General features: G+C 36.9%; 1 protein-coding gene across 1 annotated transcript in view; it reads left to right on the top strand.

Annotated features, from left to right (window-relative positions):
* PAK2 (p21 (RAC1) activated kinase 2) overlaps positions 1-20424 on the top strand; it is a 73961-nt gene that overhangs the window by 43273 nt on the left and 10264 nt on the right. The window contains exons 3-12 of the mRNA XM_004712265.2: positions 3787-3887; positions 4255-4402; positions 5882-5913; positions 7609-7716; positions 9292-9424; positions 11441-11504; positions 14819-14867; positions 15326-15438; positions 17340-17457; positions 19446-19545. Of these exons, the coding sequence (XP_004712322.1) occupies positions 3787-3887; positions 4255-4402; positions 5882-5913; positions 7609-7716; positions 9292-9424; positions 11441-11504; positions 14819-14867; positions 15326-15438; positions 17340-17457; positions 19446-19545 (966 nt within the window). The remainder of the gene's footprint in view (positions 1-3786; positions 3888-4254; positions 4403-5881; positions 5914-7608; positions 7717-9291; positions 9425-11440; positions 11505-14818; positions 14868-15325; positions 15439-17339; positions 17458-19445; positions 19546-20424) is intronic.

Below are 20424 nucleotides of genomic sequence, written 5' to 3' on the forward strand. Positions count from 1 at the left end.
TTGACTTTCCTCTTGTCCCACTATCATGCTCAGCCTTCATTTGGGTTTCAGTAATTTCTCTTGGTTACATTACCCTTGATCACACCCTACCACACCTCCTACACTCTCTTCACTGCCAATTTGGATCACTTGTTCCCTTGTCCCTGGGTTTGTTAACACCACTTCCTTTCCCCCCACCTCCCCCTCTCCCATGTCCTGGAACTGTCAGTCCCGAAGCCAGTATATCTTAACCTGATAGAAATAGAAGAAAAAAAATTTTCAAACCTCGAGTTACAATACTGGAAAATTCTGTGGGCAGAATATGGTGGAAATAAAACACAAGAAAATGTACCCAAATGAATTAAACCATTTTGAGAGGTAGTACATGATCAAGAAGCAGCGGTACTAAGGAAGAAGTCCAAACTGCACTGAAGACGTTAACCTCAAAAAGGCTTCAGGAATTGACAGGGTACCAGTGGAAATGTTTCAATAAGCTGATGTGCACTGGATGCACTCCCTATTCAGCCAAGTAATGTGGAAGACAGCTACCTGGTCAACTGACTGGAAGGGATCCACATTTGTAACCATTCCAAAGAAAGATAACCAAATAGAATGTGTAAACTATTAAGCAATATCATTAGTATCATGTGCAAGTAAAATGTCGCCAAACGCCATTCAACAGTGGTTTCAGTAATATATGGATAGAGAGCTGCCAGAAGTTAAGGCAGATTCAGAAGAGGACATGGAACGGGGGGAATATCAATGAGGTTATTCGGTAAATTTTGGCCCAAAGTAAAGAATACTGTAAAGATGTTTACTTGTGTTTTATTGACTGGATCGTGACAAACTATGAATAATGTTGAGAAGAATGGGAACTCCAGAATATTTTGTTCCCACAAAATGTACATGGATCAAGAGGCAGTCATTAATTCAGGACAAGGGAGTGTTGCATGGTTTGAAATCAGGAATGGTAGACATCAGGGTTGTATCCTTTCACCATATTTATCGAATCCCCATACTAAGCACATAATCTGCAAAGCTGGACTATTTGGAGAAGGTGGCATGATGACAGCCTTGCCTACTGAAAGTGAGAAGGACATGAAGCACTTACCGGTGAAATTGGAAATTGTGGCCTTCAATATAAATTACAAATCAGTGTGAAGAACAAAAGTCTTTACAACTAGACAAATAGGTTTGTGATAAAAAGAGAAAAGATTGATGTTGAGGATTTCACCTTGCATAGATCCACAATCAGTGTTTCATGGAAGCAGCTGTTAAGAAATCAAACAAAGCACTGTATTGGTGAAACTGCTGCACAAGACCTCTTTAAAATGTGAAAGAGCAAGGATGTCACTTTGAGGATGAAGGTGCGCCAGGCCCAAGCCATGGTATTTTTCAGTCACCGCTATGCATTTGAAAGTTGACTGAATTATGAAGACCAATGAAGAATCGCTGGATTTGAATGATGGTGCTGGCGAAGAATATTGAAAGTACCCTGTACTGCCAAAAGAACACATAAATCAGTCTTGGAAGAAGTACAGCCAGAGTGCTCCTTAGAAGTGAGGATGGTGAGACTTCATCCCACATACTTTGAACATATAATCAGAAGTGATGAATCCCTGCAAGAGGACATCATGCTTGGTAAAATGGCCAGCAAAAAAAGAGAAATACCCTTAGGGAGATGGATTGACACAGTGGCTGCAACCATGGGCTCAAAACAACAACACAAGACCAGGCAGTGTTTCATTCTTGCAACCACTAGGGCTCCTGAAGGATGCTGCTAAAAATTTTTTTTAAAGCAGTACATAGAGAAACAGTTATAGTATTAAACATTCATATTGGGAAATAGAAAGTTCTCAAAAACTAAGCCAGTTTAATGGACTGGAAGAGTAAATGAAATCCAAAATAAGAAGAAAGGACATAATAAAAACCAAAGTGGGAAACTCAGTGAATTTGTAAAAACTGCTTTAGAGAAGATCCAGATTACCGATATTGAGGAAAAGATCCCGACATATATTAAAAGATTAGGTTATATGACGAATCAATTTGTATTGGTAAAATTGAAATTTTTCTGGAAAGACCCAAATCTCCAAAGCTCATGCAAGAACATAATCAGGGAACCCAGTGTCTCTTAGGAAATTTTAGTTTTAGTTAAAAACATTTCCTCAAAGAAAACATTAGAGAAGCAGATGGCTTCAGTGGTCAATTCTACCAGACACTTGCTTAGGTGTGTCAGCCTGCACTGTAGCCAAGCTCCCTTGTCTGTGTTGGGGCCAACTGTTGTTGGGTTGTGTTCTGCATTGTACCCTGGGTCAGCTGTGAGGCAACTGCCAGGTGTTAACCAGGCATTTTCACTGCTGTGCTAGAGGTAGGAATGAAAGCTCTCAGCACATTAAAGCCAGGGTTTGCCTTGGCTTTGGAGCCATCATGGAAGCAATGTCTTCTAGTTTACAGTCTGTATTATTTGAAGCATGTGGCAAAAATGTTGCAAAAATATTAACAACAGGAACACAGACTGAAAAACTTTATAATGAGGCAGTAATGCAACAGTTTTCTCCAAAAGAAAGGATAGGTTGAGGATTACCCTAGAAAGGAAACATTGTCCTTCTAAGTTACTTGTCTTTACAAGGTATGCTGTTAACATTAGCATAGCAATGTAACCTTGTGTCAAGTAGATTCCAACTCACTGTGACCTTGTAGGACTGAGTAGAACCTACCCTACAGGATGGGTTGGGAATGTCCAGCCATCTGACCATGTATCAATACCAACTAACGTCACGTTCCTCACCAAAGAGAAGCAGGTGCAGCCATCACGGACGACAACACACACACACACACACACACACCACAAAGAAACAAGCACCAACTCTGCCATCAACAATGCCGACTCAGCAAAACCACCAGCCACTCTTGAGATGGAAAGGTGGGGATTTCTACTCCCTTACATTCGCAAAAACTCATGGAGGCAGTTAGTTCTGTCCTGCCTTACAGGGCCACTATGAGCCATCACATTAAAGATGTAGAGGTAAGTTAATTAAATGACCAATGTCATTTATGCCCACAAGTGATGTGATAAATACCCAAATAGCCTTTGGCAGAAAAGGGGCCGTGGATTTTCTAAGGCTATGATCTTTACCGAAGCAGAGCAGCTGGTGAGTTTAAACTGCTGACCTTCTGGTTAACTGCTACCACTTAACCATTGTACCACTTTTAGATTTGTTATCAAGGTGATCTGACCCTGGAGAAGGATATCATGATTGGTCAAGTAGAGGGTCAGTGAAAAGGTAGACTTGCATCTACATGAACTGACAGTGATTGCCAAAAGTGGGCTCAAGCTAACAATTTTGGCACAAGCTGGGGCTGTGTTTTCATTCTGTTGTATGTAGGCGCACTGGCTATGGTCAGACTCGTCTGGACAGCACCTAATAGCAACAATAATGTAGACTTTACGCTCTTGTTGAGAATAGTTATATAGAAATGGGTTTGATGTACTTAGTTTCTGAGTTGTTCAGTATCTGAATTGTCAACTTTGTTTATGAAGAGAACCTGTGTTCTGAGAGATAATTTCTCCTGCCCTTTGTGCCCTTATGTTCAAGGCTGGTGCCCATCAACCCTAGTGCATCTAGGATACTGTGTGGTTCCTCACCCTCCCTCATCTCTGGCAGGTTGGGTTAAAAATCCTTGACCTTTGTAATAGTCTATGCTAGTTTTCTTTCAGTGTTTTTGTAGGTGATAACTCTTTTCTAGAATTACTTTGTTCTGAATCTGTTTACATCTAGTTTAACCTTTTTTTTTAAATAATTATAGGGAGTAAGAAGAAAGAAAAGGAAAGGCCAGAAATTTCTCCTCCATCTGACTTTGAGCACACCATCCATGTTGGCTTTGATGCTGTTACTGGAGAATTCACTGTAAGTTTTTCTACTTAGGACTCATCTGTCAGTGTTCTTATTGTCTCCATTAGTACCGAGTGTAAACTTCTCTTTTCTGCATACGTTAGTTAGTTGAATTCTTCCTTTTTTTAATTTTTTTTTTTACTCCTTATGAAACTTTCATCGGATGTATCTCTTTCTTAAGGAAGCTGTGCTATTTAACTTTTCAAAACAGGTTTAGGGAAAAAAGACCTTTCAAAAACTAGACCTTTTAGAATTCAGTCAAACCTACCATGGTATAGATTGATTTTTTTTTTTTTCTTGTGTATTTTGACATTTATTCCCAGAAAGAGATTTTGCTATAGCAATGAAAAGAAAAACTAATTTCTCAGTATCTTTTTCTCAGGGCATGCCGGAGCAGTGGGCCCGATTACTGCAGACCTCCAATATAACCAAATTAGAGCAGAAGAAGAACCCGCAGGCTGTGCTGGATGTCCTCAAGTTCTATGACTCCAACACAGTGATGCAGAAATACCTGAGCTTTACTCCCCCTGGTAAGACACCACACACGCAGCTTCTAAATCACTAGTATGTCTGCAAAATGATTGTGAGACAGCTCTTTGGTAAAATTTGGAATCTAGGAATTACATTAACCTCCTAATGTTTTAAAATAATGAGTTTGTGGATGTTTTGGTGCTTTCTTTTTTTTTAACCCCTTCTGATTTCCTTGTTGCTTCTGAATGACTTCTAGCAATAGAAGGGAAAAACACTGATTTGTACTGGAAGTATATGATTGGACAAGAGGAAGGTTATTTTACTAGATAAGCACACAGGCTTTGAAATAGAAAATAAGTCCATTCAAAAACTGAAATTCATCAAATATATAAATGCATAAAACATATAGCCTAAAGCCTTATAACCTAAAAGAATTTATACCTTAGAGCTGGAGTATTAAAAACTATTTATTTCCTCTAACCAGTACCTGAGTAAAGTCTATATATCACCCAAACTAAACCAACCCATTGCTGTCAAGTCGATTTTGACTTGTAGTTCCTGCGTGTTATAGCACTATTCCTCAAGGTTTCCTTAGCAGTAATTTTAATGGATGCAGACTGCCAGGCCTTTCTTCCTTTACCACCAATCCTTTAGTTAGTCTGATATGTACTTAGGAAAAGGCAAAACTTGTCTCTGGAATTTCTGTGTCAAATAGTAAGTCAGCCTGTGGAAATTTTAAATTAAATAAATAAATATCCAGGAAATAGTCGATTCTTCTCAGCCAGTAGGAGCCCTGGGGGCCTATTGGATAAGCACTTGGCTGCTAGCCGGAGCCATCAACCACTCTGGGGGAGAAGTTGGGGCAGCAAGCTTCCGTAAAGACTTCCGTCTTGGAAACCTTGTTGGGCTGTTCTACTCTGTCTTACAGGATCTCGATTAAGTAGAATTAGAGTCTACTTAATGGCAGTGGGTTGTTTTGTGTTTCAAAAATCCTGTATATACATTAAAGTTGGGGCATTTTAAAGCAAAAGAAAACTTGTTCTTTTCAATTCTAGATTGAATAGCATTTAGTTTCATTAACTGCCTTCAAAGATTTGCCATTTTTCTTCATGAAAATTTATGTGAAGAATTTTATTGTGCACAGTTGTCATTTTCCAAATATCTTGTGTTCCTTAGTAGGCAATTTTCTGGAGAAAGTTACAATGATGAATAAGCTTTCTGTTTTGTTTTAATAAATGCAGATTTAACATTTAAAAAATTATTTTAACTTTTCAATTTTAGCTGAGGTATACATCGCATGCCATGAGATTCGCCCAATTTAAGTATACGATTCAAGGATTTTTAAAAACTCCTAGCCTGGGTCTTATATAAATTATTCTTGATGGAATACTGATGCTGTAATACTCAAGACTTTGCTTCTTAAAATGAAATCTGTCTAAGAACATTTTATTTGCTCTTCTTTGTTTTTTCCCCCTTTGTTCTACAGAAGTTATTTTATTTCTTAAATTAACTTATAATTGTTTTCTGTTTCATTTTAGAGAAAGATGGGTTTCCCTCTGGAACACCAGCAGTAAGTGAATGTGTTCTTGTAGCTCTTGTTTTCATTTAGGTTTCCCCCAACAAAGCTCAGTTTTTATTTCTCTCACACACAAATTATAGCTTTCAAATATTTTTTTTAAAGTAACTACTTACCATATGAGAGTGTTTCAAAAAGTTCATGGAAAGCTTTTGTTATCTCTTAATTCCATTTTTCCATTAACCACTTTAAACCCCCTTGTATGTATTTAGCTAGCCACTTGATTAGTTGAAGAAACCATGCTAAGTAAATGGAGTTTCTTTGATAAAACACTGAAGTTTATATCATAACCTTGAGAGCAATTTGGCTACTTTGAGTATGTCTTCACATACAGACATGAATACAAAGAACTTGATAGCATTCTGTTCGGTCTTCTATCCTCTTCCTGGTACCATCCTATTAAATGTAGACGACAGAAACGCAACTTGTTGGATAATTGAAAATTGTTAGCTTTCTTATTTGCCTGGAACCTTTTCTAGGTTAAAAGGAGCCCTAGTGGCCTAGGAGCTACACATTGGGCTATGATCCTTAAGGCATGCAGTTTGAAACTACCAGCTGCTCCACGGGAGAGAAAGGAAGCTTTCTGTGCCTGTGATGAGTTTGTTACAGTCTCGGACACTCACGGGAACAGTTAGTTCTACGCTGCCCTATGAAGGTCTCTGTGAGTTGGAATCAACTCAGTGTCAGTGAATTTTGAGTTTTATAGGTTATCCCGTTAGCTCCTGGAAAGAGTCACCTTTTATTTTCAGTTCTTCAGTTAGAAGGAAACACTCCTAGGGTTTTCTAAGGACTAAATGAGATCATGTGCACTGTCTGCATTATCGCTTGGCAGACAATGAGCTCTTCGAAAGATCTTTCCCCTTTCCTTCACTAGTCGCCTTCTCTTCTGGTGAATCTCTTTCAAATGACCCAAATGGACTCCCAACTTCTACAGCCCAATGATCTTTGTTTTCCTTCTTTTATTAACAAATAAATTGATGGTTTTCATTGTATATATGTGCTTTTTCTACTCTGTTTACTGCCGTCAAGTTGATTTCGACTCATAGGACGTAGTACTTTCCCTATGGGTTTCAGAGACGTCATCTCTATGGGAGTAGAAAGCCTTGTCTACCTCCCGTTGAGCTGCTGGTGGTTTCAAACTGTTCATCTTGTGATTAGCAGCCCAACGCACAACTACTACGACACCAGGCTTCTGTGTGCTTGTTAAAAGAGTGTAAATAATCCTCTTAAGAATGTTCTATATTATGTGTATTGATTTTGTAAGCTTACTACATTCTTGTATTCTAGAATTTTAAACTCTAGAATTATCTTTACGTTTAAAACCATTAGATAAACACTCCAAAACCTAACTTGTTACCACCTCGTCTATTCCAATGCATAAGACTCTATTGGACAGAATAGAACTGTGTCTGTGGGCTTCTGAAGTTGCCAATTTATGGGAACAGACAGCTTCATTTTCCTTCCAGAGTGCTTGGTGGGTTTGAACTGCTGCTGACCTTACACTTAGCAACCTAACATGTGATCAGTCCACTACACCACCATGATCCAGATTAGAACTAATGAGGCTTTATCACATTGAAATTAGCTATAAAATCTGTTTGCTCCAATAAACTTAAATAGCCATATTTTAACTTTTGTTTTTACTTTTATTTGACTTGTCTTCCTTACTTTGCTCATATATTAATGCAGCTGAATACAAAAGGTTCAGAAACATCCACAGCAGTAACAGAAGAAGACTTTGATGATGAAGAGGCTACTCCTCCCGCCATTGCCCCACGACCAAACCATACAAAATCAGTGAGTACTTGATCACTGAATGGCTGTGTTTGTGCATGCGTCATTGAAAAAGAGCAGTTATATTGATCATTGGGTAGTTTTTAATGATCTTTAAAAGCTTTCAGATGTAAAAAATTTAAGTAGGAGAGCTTTACTTTACTTTAAGACCACTAATCAAAAATATTAGTTTGGCTTCTTTTAAAACTTTTTCTACTATTTTGTCTTCCCGAGAATTGATCAATTTTTCCAGCTTTCTTAGTTTATCTCAGGCAAATAACTACCATATATAATACTTTAATCTTATTTCTTATCAAATTACGAGGGGGCTACCCAAAAAACCCAGAATTTTCTTTTTCCCCCTCTCAACGTTATGTATTTTAGTTTTTTTTACGAAACAACCTTATCACCTTCAAAGTGCTCTCCATTACACTTAATACATTTGTCAAATCTGAGATTCCATTCTTGGAAACATTTTTCAAACTCATGTTTGGATGAAAGGCATGCTGGTTTTTTGTTTGTTTGTTTGTTTGTTTTTTGACCAAAAACTGACCCATTGAGATGGCTGCATGAACACGTACATTGTCGTGGTCCCCCATCTGCCACAAATCAGGCCTTCTGTGTCACATCCTGTTACTGCACAATCTGTTCAGAACCTCTAAATAGAAACTTGATTAACAGTGAGACCTGATGGAATGAACTCCAAATGTACTACAAGTGGACATTTTCTGTCCATTTGAGAAGTTGACAAATCCAGAAGGAGGTTTGTCATCGATCGACATTTCACCTTTTTTAAAATGAGAAACACAGCCACACACCGTTGTCTTAAATCAGCCATCACAAAAAACGAGGATCAAGTGAAAGTGCTTTTATGAAAAAAATTTACTGTGACCAGAAAGAACCTTCCCAGGCGAAGCCACTGGGTACACTAACTCGGAGCAAGTTGCTTGATGCTCACCTAGCAGGGAAAGGCCATAAAAACTCTGTACCACCCAGTGCAATTCCAGTGTTTGTTTTGGTTTTATTTGAGGAGAGGTGCCCCCTCCTGTATATTTCATCCCCCGTTTTATATTTATCTCAGTGAGGGTGAAATGCCTAAATAGCTTGCGGGAGATGTTGAACAGGCATGATCCTTGGTGAGACTGAAGGGAAGAGCTCCTGAAATCCCACCCTTCCTCCCACACCAATGACTAGTCCCCTGTGGGCAGGGTTCGGGCCGTGTCATGTGAGGAGCTCAGAGCACAGTTAATTGTGAGGTTGACGGCTTTGAATTCTGCTCTGTCCTGATCTAATTGTAGAGGCCTCTCTTGCTTGTACTCTGTTTGAAATGAAATAGTAGAAATAAACTTGTGTAAAAACAATTTTATGTAGTAAAAACAATTTTCAAACTTAAGCATCTTTTTGCCACATTGTTAGCATGATGCACAAAAGTAAAAGGGTTTCATACTTACTAGTTACAGATCTTTTATATGCCAAAAATACTCTTTCTGTAGGACAGTGGAAGAGATCACTTGGTTTGGGTTAAAAATAAAGGAACTCAGCAGAATTCCAGTAAGCAGATCAGAAATTGACTTTTCTCCAATCTCTCTCTGCCTCCAGATTTACACACGGTCTGTAATTGACCCTATTCCTTCACCAGTTGGTGATTCTACTGTGGATAGTGGTGCCAAGTCTTCAGACAAACAGAAAAAGAAGACCAAAATGTCAGATGAAGAGATTACAGAGAAATTAAGTATGTTGCCTACATTTTATCTTATTCTTAAAATGTTCATAGCTCTTAAAACCTCTGGCTCAGGTGGATTTTAATCCATACCCTGTATTTTGGCTTAATGCATGAAGAGTAAGTTGTTAAAATAATGATACATTGTTTTCTTAAAATAACAATCGCCTCAACTGAAATCTAGTAACTGCAAAATGATAATCTGTGCTTGTGTACGTAGTCAAGGTGAAGGAAAGCCTGTGCTGACTAGTGGCCATTACTGTATCCACTAAGGGCCAAATCTGATAGTTGAAAATATTATAAGAACTATATATGTATATATACTTACTTATAGGCTTGCTAAGGCACCCTGGGGGTATAGTGGTTACATGTTGGGCTGTGATCCACATTCCAAAACCAGCAGCAGCCTCCGTGGGAGAAAGACTGGGCTTTCTACTCCAAGAAATAGTCACAGTGTCAGAAACCCATAGCAAGTCAATATGGACTCTACAGAAGAGATAGGGCTGCTAAGGAGCCCTGCTGGTGCTCTGGGTTAGGCATTGGGCTGTTAACCCCAAGGTTCGTGCATCAAATTCACCAATGGTTACTTGGGAGAAGGATGAAACTGTTTGCTCCCTTGAAGATGTACAGTCTCAGAATAGACTCATTGGCAGAGAGTTTTTGTTTTGTTTTATAGGGGAGCTATGAGTTGGAATCACCTTAACAGCGGTGGCCTTGGTTTAGTGGATACTTTCTCAAAATAAACCTACAAGAAGTTCCTAATAATAAGATGGAGACCTTTCTGTATAGTTAGTTATGTGTGCGGGCATAAAACCTGTTCTGGTTTGTAATCTATAGCTATCATTGTCCTGGATCAAGCTTTAAAAATAATCTACATGGTGCCAGGAAGAGAGGGTAGAGGTAATATCTGATTAAAAAGCCATTAGAACTCTAGTTTGAAGATAAAAAACACTGGCCTAAAAGGGTAAAGGAAAAGCACACATTTTTTAAAACTTTCATGTTCTTTCTTTATTTGCCCTTGATTGCCTAGTATGTTTATTCGGGAATTCTGTACTCCACTACACCAGTTGCCATGGGATTTATCTCTCTCGTGTTGAGTCCATTTGTGTTAGGGAGGAACTGTGCTTGATAGCATTTTGTTTTTCAACAGGATTTTTGTCATGTAATTTATATATCATACAATTCAATTACTTAAATATATTAAAAAGAGTTGTGCAATCATTACCACAATCAGTTTTAGAACATTTTCTTCATTTTTTGTACTCATTGTTCTAAGCTCCCTTTTTCCCCCTAAACTCCCTGCTATAACCCTGAGAAATTATTAATCCAGCTTCCATAGATTTACCTGTCCTGGGTTTCATATAAAGAATCTTACTTACAAAGAAAAACCCCCAACAACTACAACAAAACACAGAAAAATGTCAATCCAAAAAAAGCATAAAATAGTATGTTAGAACAAATTTAAGAATGGACCAAAAGGGAAAATGAATTATAAGATGCTAAATTTAAACTTAAGTATATCTACATTAAACTACTTTCCAATGCACTCTATCTGAGGGCAAGGCTATTCGCTTCTTAGACAGTGGTCTAGGAGAAGTCGAGTGGGGCCTTCATCCAAGTGAGGATACTACTGATGATGACTTATGGGCTTTCACTGAACATCCATAGCCTTGAAAGTAGATTGCTGTAATTTTATGTGGCACCCTAATTTTAAAACCTGTCACTTAGCTTGACTGTGAGATTTATTAGCTTGTATTAGAGTAGTCTTGACTGTAATAAGTGGTTTCCTAAGCACGGTGAAGATATGGGACATTGGAAAAGCTATTTAGGGGTTATTCATATGGATATTATATGTATCATTTCTGTTAGTAAATTGTTAAATGTTTGAAACACTAATTTTGAAACAATACTAGAAAATCGCTGTTTAAAAACAAGTAGACCATATTAAAGGAGATAGTGCTATGAAAGTTAATTTACAATTTCAAAATGCTTGACTAAGCTTCCAATTTTTGTTAATATTGAAAATAGGAACTATTGTCAGCATAGGTGACCCCAAGAAAAAATATACAAGATATGAAAAAATTGGACAAGGGTAAGTATTTGTGACTATATTACCACAATACATAATAGTTCCTTCGTATGCTATATATTATTACCTTTGTGGCCTCCTGGCCTTGACTACTTAACACTATACCAAGAGTAGTACCCTTGGTGTATAAATATGCAATAACAATACAATTATTTCAAGATACCATTTAAAAACCTATTAGTTTTGATTTTATATTATTATCATTATTTCTTATTAAATAGCGTTACCTCTTTGGTATAGAAAATTGCCATGCCAAATATATTTTAAAGATATATTTGGATTTTAAAATGCTGGATTTTACGCAATGAAAAGATAGTGTAATTTTATCTGATTTTTGTCTAATCTGGGTTTTTATAAACTCCACAAACAACTTTTTTTTCTTACTTGGGGGTTGTCTGATTTATCTAATACTTGTATAATAGAAATACCAAAAGTAGATAGTTTTAACAAGAAGAAATTTATTTACTCATAGTTTAGGAAGATAGAAGTCCAAATTTAGGGTGCTAGTTCTAGGGAAAGGTCTCAATATCTGGCTCCCTTGAAAATTTCCATGTGTCTCGCCTTAGGTTTAGGAGTTTCTCAGCACAGGGGCCCAGTCCAAAGGACACACTCCACTCATGGCTCTTTCTTGGTGGTAGTCAAGTTCCTCCATCTCTGCTCTCTTCTCTCTCCTTTGATCTTTTGTAAGATACAAAGTGTGATGTAAGTGCAAGGGTGTGACTCATGACACTCCACATGGAATCCTACCTCGTTAACATATATAGAGGTTGAAATATAGGTTTACAGCATGTCACAAAATGGAGGACCACCACACCATACTGGGAATTATGGCTTAGGCAAGATGGTACAAAATTAGGGGGATACAGTTATAGTTCAGTTTGTAACAGGGATAAATGAGCATCTGAATTTTTTTATTGCTACAAAATCGTAGGCTCCTTTATTAAACAAACAGTCTAAAATGGGAAGCTATTGTTTCTAGGCAAATCCCTCATGTAGTCATTTTATTGGGGGCTCGTACAACTCTTCACAATTCATACATCCATCCATTGATCATCTGAATTTTTTGACGTTACTAATCTCTGGAAACAGTTCTGTGAATTTGGAAAGAGATTATAATCCCTTTTTGAAAACATCCTTAAGAATGTCTTTTTAAAACTACACTTGATAAATGATATATTTGTGTAGCAGGTAAAGATGAATAAGCAAGAATAACATTTACTTTTATGAAAGACTATGGCAAATGCAATATTAAAGTAAGTCAATTGCAGAAAGACATATGAGGGGGTACCAAAAAAATTTTTTTTTCCGTGCTAGGCAAGTATCAAGCAACTCGCTCTGAGTTAGTGCACTCAGTGGCATCACCTGGGAAGGTTCTCTCTGGTCACAGTTAATTTTTTTTGTAAAAACATTTTTGCTCAAACTTCGTTTTATTGTGGTGGCCAATTTTAAGAGAAGAGCATGCAGCTGTGAAATTTTGTTTCCTGCTCCGGAAAGGTGCTGCAGAAACAGTTGTGATGTTGAACACAGCTTACCAATGACAGTGCTATGGGAAAAACGCAAGTGTATGAGTGGTTTTCTAGTTTCAAAAAAGGTGAATTGTTGATTGATGACAAACCTCTTTCTGGATGTCTGTCAGCTTCCCAAATGGACAAAATTGTCAACAAAATGTGTGGGAAGACCAACGAGGGACCATTGAAGAGATGGGGAAGTTATCTGGACTATCTTAAAACTCAGTTCAGTGAATTTTAATGAAAAAATTGGGAATGAGAAGGGTCACTGCAAAGTTTGTGCCCCAGGTTCTGACTGACCAGCAAAAAGAGTGTTGACTAAAAACATCCTGTGCTTTGAAAGAACAGCTCCACAGTGACCCAGACTTTTTTTACTGGTGACAAGATGACAACAATCAAACAACCATCAAGTCAGTGGAAGACACCATTGTCACTCACCCCAAAAAAACTCATTGTGAAATCAAAGATCAAGATGATGCTCACTTGTTTTTTTGATGTGAGGGGACAGTGCATTTGAAGTTTGTTCCACCAGGTTAGGCTGTTAAATCAAGCTTTCTATTTAGAAGTTCTGAAAAGATTGCAAAATAGGGTGCCAAAAAGAGGCCTGATTTGTGGCAGATTGGGGACTGGGTTTTTTCACCATGACAATGCACCTGCTCACACTGCCATTTCAATGAGCCAGTTTGGGGCAAAAAACAGCATGCCTCTCTTGCCCCACATACCTGACTCACCTGACCTCGCTCTCTGCGACTTTTTTTTGGTTCCACAAATGAAGAGGGACATGAAAGACAATGTAGAAGAGGTGAAAGAAAAAAGGGAGGTGCTGTCAGACATCCAAAGAGATGAGCTTTTGAAAAATGTTTCCAAGAATGGAACCTCAGATTTGACAAATGGATTAAGTGTAATGGAGAGTACTTTGAAGGTGAAACAATTTTAAATACATAACTTTAGGAAAAAAAATCCAGTTTGGGGAGATACCCCTTCCAAAAGATCAAGGAAAAATGAAATGTAAAGCAAATGGAATTTTTCCATGAACTTTTTGAAGCTCCTTCATCCTTTATATGAAGTTAAAAATTATGTCTGGTAAGATATGTACAAATACGCTTGATACAGTTAATATATGGATTGTTATAAGAACTGTAAGAGCCCCTAATAAAATGATATTTTAATAATAATAATAAATTATGCCTGGCATTATTAGCATTTCCCAACATGGGTGTTACCACCTCCCGAGGGCACTAAAACAATTTAGGGAGCTGCAGACGCAGTTGCCTTCATTTCATCCTGGGTTATGAGCTATAGTATGCATGTTTTTTGCCAGGAGGTGCTGATTTATTTTTTGCCCTGGAAAGGAGGCAATAGGCCTAATAAGTATGGAAACTTATGTTGTATAGGAATCTGCACCTGTGTACTAAGTAATTAAATTGTAGAGAAATGTGTGGAAATGCTGAGCATCAAATATAGGCTGGAGCAACACCAAAGACAGGTTACTTTTGCTAAGGGGGATAATGTCATCAGAAAGAATACAGAGGATCCAGCCTCCAAATATATTTATAATGCTTTACGTCTTAGGCTGGGAGGTAAATACATGGGTGTGTATTATCTTTTTCTTTTATATCATTTAGTACTTCTGAATTAATTTGTGACAGTTTTCTAACCTGGTGTGGCTACCAAGATTGCCTCTTACACTTCTTTTTTAATGTTTTAATTGTTCTTTACTTCATTATTCGTTTTAAGTGTAAACGCTGGATGTGAAGAACAGTAGTGATTTGAAAATCTTATATCTGATTGTGTCACTTTTCCTCTTAGGGCTTCTGGTACAGTTTTCACAGCTACAGATGTGGCATTGGGACAGGAGGTAGACTTTTTTCCTTATTTTTCTTATTTCTGAATATAACCATTAGCTTTTAATATACGAAAAACTAGACACAGGTGAGAAAAATTTATATGAATCTTTTTTTAAGTATATACTTAGAAATAAGTTATCTTGTTAAAGAGGACAAAGTAGTGATTACTAATTTGGTTTTACAAATAAATGCAAACAGTTCCTTTCCCAGCCTTGGAGTAATACTGGGCTGACCTTGGAGTGGTTAATCAACTTTAAAAGAAACCTTCAGATATTTAGATTCTTCTATGTATTGCAAAGTATTGGGCATAGGCACTGTGTAAGTAAAAGGGCTACCTATGAGTAAATTATGATCTCATTGTATAATAAATATACAGTAAATGAATTATGGACTGATTGGTATAGTAAATTTTCTTAAAGAACTGGAAAACATTATGTTTTGAGATTTTAAAATTCTTTTCCCATTATAGGTTGCTATTAAACAGATAAATTTACAGAAACAACCCAAGAAGGAATTGATCATTAATGAAATTCTGGTAATGAAAGAATTGAAGAATCCCAACATAGTTAACTTCTTAGACAGGTACTTATGAATAATTCAAAAATATAAGAATACAAGTGTTAAGCTTCTTGGCTTAGGGGGTTTAGTAACTTAAGCAACTCGGACAAAGGTATCAGTGCAGAGAAGTATGCTTGAAGGAGAAAGGAGAGATCCAACAGCATATTAGGATTTGGCAGGTCCTTTTTCTCCCTGGACATCATTTGGTAGATGACAGAAGAAAAATAAACACTGGTTATTGCTGATGGCACTTGTATGTGTTGCAATTGACCAAAAGCAGAACCATCATGGAACTGTTGACTGACACAGGTTTCATTTGAGAAAGGTGACTGCCACATGTCTTTCAAACTTTTAGGTCTTTTTTTTAAATTTCAAATGATCTCCTTAATGAGCAGAGTATACGTATATTAAAACTTGTTTAACTTAGGAATTGACATTAAATAATAGACCAAAAAGCAGAATATGAAATTATTATAACTCTGTTGTCTGTTACTTACTGATCTTTAAGAACTTCCTTTATGAGTGAGTAAAATATGGGTACTGAATTAATTACAGTAATGATTATATTGGGGCAGGAGATTATTTTCTTATTTGCGTATTTAAGTGTGGTTAGAATGGGAATATAAATAATACCATTTAAGACTACTCTAGTTATGGGAGTCATCTCAATAAACATTTTGCAAGTACTTGAAGATTTAAACTAAAATTTACCTTTTCATGCTATATAAAATAGATTTTAAGCCCTTGTAGATTGATGGTTAAAATAAATCATAGGCCTTAGAATCATTCATACTTGGCTTCAAATTCTGGTTCTGTCATATACTTGCTCCGTGACCTTGGATGAGTTACTTTACTTTTCCATGCCTTGATCTCTGTATAAAATAGCACTAAAACTGCTGTAGGCTTGATTTAATTAAAACAACCTATATGTAAACACTCCAATAGAAATTATAGGCATAATTTTAAATTATTCAGGATAATCTTAATGGATACACTACTTCTTATTTGCTGTTACCCATTTTAATCACAGCTTTCCCTTTTTTTTTTAAGATCATTTTATTGGGGGATCATACAACTTTTTTTTCCAATCATTTTATTGGGGGCTCATACAACTCTTAGCACAATCCATATACACATCCATTGTGTCAAGCACATTTGTACATTTGTTGCCATCATCATTCTCAAAACATTTTTTCTACTTGAGCCCTTGGTATCAGCTCCTTCCCCCGCCCCCAATGGCTCTTTAATAGATTATAGATTATTATTGCTTCCATATCTCACACTGATCGCTGTCTCACTTCCCCTCTGGTTTCTGTTGTTTTTCCCTCTGGAGAGGTGTGTGTGATTATGTGCCATTAATTGCATTCGGTACCCGCTTCCTCCCCAAAGCTCATGACACACGGAACCCAGGGATAGGAATGGGGATAGCTTTCCCATTTCCATCTTGGCTCTCAAGCCTCAGTTTTCTTAATAAGATCCCTAACATTTGAATGAGGAGCTCTGGTGGTATAATGGTATGCCATTGTGCTGCTAAGGTTCTAGTCATTCTGTGAAGCTGATTGATCTCATAAAGATTGAACAAGTTATGGAAACCCACAGAGGCAGTTCTATTCTGTCCTTAAGGGTTATGATAGGTGGTTCATACTAAAGATCAGAAACCTTAGTGGTGCTGTGCTGTACACATTGAACTTCAAACCTATCAGCCACTCTATGGAAGAAAAATGAGGTTATTTTCTGTAAAGATTTAACATTCTCCGAAACCCAATATAAGGTCACTGTGAATAGACTCCATGCCCAGAGGTGTGGTTTGGTTTGGCTTACTGAAGATAGCAGAATTTAAAGCTGGCAGTGACGTTCTGTAACAGAGTGCCCTGTGTTTAGAAGTAGTAAAATTTTGTGAATATACTTTATGTGTTCTACTTTAGTTACCTAGTGGGAGATGAATTGTTTGTGGTAATGGAGTACCTGGCTGGCGGGTCACTGACTGATGTTGTAACAGAGACCTGCATGGATGAAGCACAGATTGCTGCTGTGTGCAGAGAGGTGGGTGTACTCCATTCCTGATGAGCTGTGGTGATGTGGGTTAGCAAGAGATACAAAAAAGAGTTTTCCTGCACAGGTAATTTTTTATCGTTCAAGTTACTTCCTCTGTATACATTCTCTGCAAGGTAGGCATCTGAGTGCCCTTGATGTGTATGGTAAGTTTAGAACAAAGTGAGGACCTGTGAAAAACTGTCCACATAATAATTTTTATCCACACTAGGACACTTTAAGAGTAAAATAGGTTGCTTTTAGAAACACACCATTCTTAACTACTGGAAACCAAAACTCTCATATAAAGCAGGAGGCAGATTCACCATCCCTTTCAATAAGTCAGTTTCTGATGCTGTTGACCTCACTGAATGTGAAAAATCCAACTGTTTCTTTAGGTGAATTAATGAATGACTTACATAAATATTTATACCAATAGAATTCCACCAGTTTGCTCTACGTCAAAAACTATCTTTTTCTACATGTCAAACTTGTTAATGCTTTTCTTTTTATTGATAATTATTCTATTATCAGGAAGTGAATCATTATCTGATAATAGAAATTGTGTAAGATTGTATTGGATGTTGGATGATTTAGCATTCAGCAATGAATTATAAAACTTCTTGTAAGAATAGCATATATAATATGAGGAGTTTTGGTTTCTTTTGTTTTTCTTTCGGTTTTATTAAGATGTTTATAAAAATATCTTTTGACAATTTTTAATTGTGCCTTTCAAGAGAGAAGGAAATAAGAACTGTTAATTAATAGTTATGAATATATTTTAATGAGCAGTGATTACTTAAGAGCTGGGGCATAACCTTTTGTCTATTCTTTGTTTTTAAATTATTTAATAATGGTATCATTATTAATTGTGATTTAGGAATTTTTCTAATTGCTATTAACTTGGATTTTTATTCAAAAGCCAAAATAGAAAATTTATTATAAAATGTTTTCTATTTATAAGTTAAAGTATTTCTCTAGAGATTGATCCTTTTCAAAAATCTACTTAACATCTGGAATATATAGTGTGGTAATACAATGTTTATCTGTTTTTGTCCTTAAATGAGAGTTTTATTTCTCATAAATGATGGACAGACTACTTATTCTACTCTGATAAGAGTAAGAAATAAAGTACAGCTTGCTTTTTCCAAGTTTATTATTTACATATGCAGTTGCTGTTTAAAACCACTGGGGCAAGCACAGTTTAGACAATTCCATTAGTTGTTGTGTTTGAGGAGTGAGAAGTTTCTCTTCACTCCTTGACTCAGTGCTTTCTGAAATGTGACATAAGAAGAAAGTAATTTTCAGGTCACTGATGTCAACTGCATAAAGGGTCTTTGATCACATTGATGAACAGACTGAATGTGCAGACCACCCAGAATCTTAACACACTTCCCAGTAGCTTATATTGATTAGACTTCTTAATCTCTGATTCAAATGAGAATCATCACAAATTTATCCTCACTGTTGAAAATATTTCTAAAGAGCCTGTATACATTTACAAAATGCTGAGTCTAAAAGTTATGTGGCCCCATCCATTTTATAAACGAGACATTGAAGATTGATATTCTTAAGGGTTTTAATTGATCAGTAGCAGAGCTATGACTGGTCATAGTCTACTCTGAATTTATACTTCTTATAATGTACTATTTACATAGGTTTTATAAGAGTTGAATTTTGGAAAACAACATTTACAGTATGACTTAAGTCAGCTTTTTCTACAACAGTAAGCTGCAAAATGCCGTCATGCCCCTCTCCTCTTAATTCACTTTGACACTCTTGTGCTTTCATTGCAACGCCTACAGTATTTAATAGTATCTCTGGGCAGGGAAGAGAGAATTAATTAAAGCATCTTATATTCTTAACTTTACAAATGAGAGGGCATTGTTTGTTTGCTTTTAATAAATACAGGTGTTGGAGTTCTGTGGCCTATACCGAACATGAACCTCCCTTAGATTTTCCAGCGGCTGTTCATTGACAGGTGTCTTTCCTCTGTTCAGTGTTTACAGGCACTGGAGTTTTTACATGCTAACCAGGTGATCCATAGAGACATCAAAAGTGACAATGTCCTTTTGGGGATGGAAGGATCAGTGAAACTTAGTGAGTAACATATTGAACACACATATATATAACACATATAAGTAAATGTTTGTGCTAAAATTTCCTGTCTTGATTTAATAAAACAATTGTGCTATGTATATTTGTATGCTTTAATATATGGCGTTGGAAGCAATGTAGTAGTAAGGAACATGCACTCTTCAGCCAGATGGCTGGACTTTTACTAGAACTGCCACTACTTGCTGAGCAACTTTGGGGCAAATTAATCCTTTGCGCCTATTTTCTCCTTTGTAAAATTGTCCCTGAGAATTCTTCTGAGGATTAAAAATGTAAGGCTCTGAGGAATAGTGCCTGGGATTATCTCAATGATGATGCTATTTTTCAGACATAAATTTGGATTTGTCTCTCCTACCTGTTAGACTAGACATTTCATCATGCTGTTTAGCATTCTTTGGAGTTTGTAGACCCTGACCTAGTCAGTTGAGGGCTGTGTGACTCTGACTGCAGAAATGACAAGGGAAAAGATCTCATATAAGTAAATCATTTTCTCAGTAATCTTCTGGCTTAGGCATGATACAGTTCATGAAAAAAAGTCTGCACTGTTGCCACACATTGCTGGCTATACCCTCTTTCAGGTTTAATCCTGCACTCTGGAGATTCAAGAACACCTGAGGTTTCTACAAATTAAAACTCAAGACATTGTTTAGTGCAAAAGATGACTTAGATAATCTAATGCTGCCATAACAGCACTACCACAATTGGATGGCTAAATAGAAATGTATTCTCTCCTACTTTAGCTAAAAGACCAAATTCAGATGCCAGCTCTAGGGGAGAGCTTTATCCTGTCTATAGGGCAAGGTCTTTATCTCCTCTCATCATCTGTTGGCCAGGATCCCTTAGAGATCTCCTTGTCTTGGTATC

The sequence above is a fragment of the Echinops telfairi genome, unplaced genomic scaffold (genome assembly GCF_000313985.2).
Source record: "Echinops telfairi isolate 266 unplaced genomic scaffold, ASM31398v2 ScPeMD7_17;HRSCAF=63, whole genome shotgun sequence".
Classification (NCBI taxonomy): domain Eukaryota; kingdom Metazoa; phylum Chordata; class Mammalia; order Afrosoricida; family Tenrecidae; genus Echinops; species Echinops telfairi.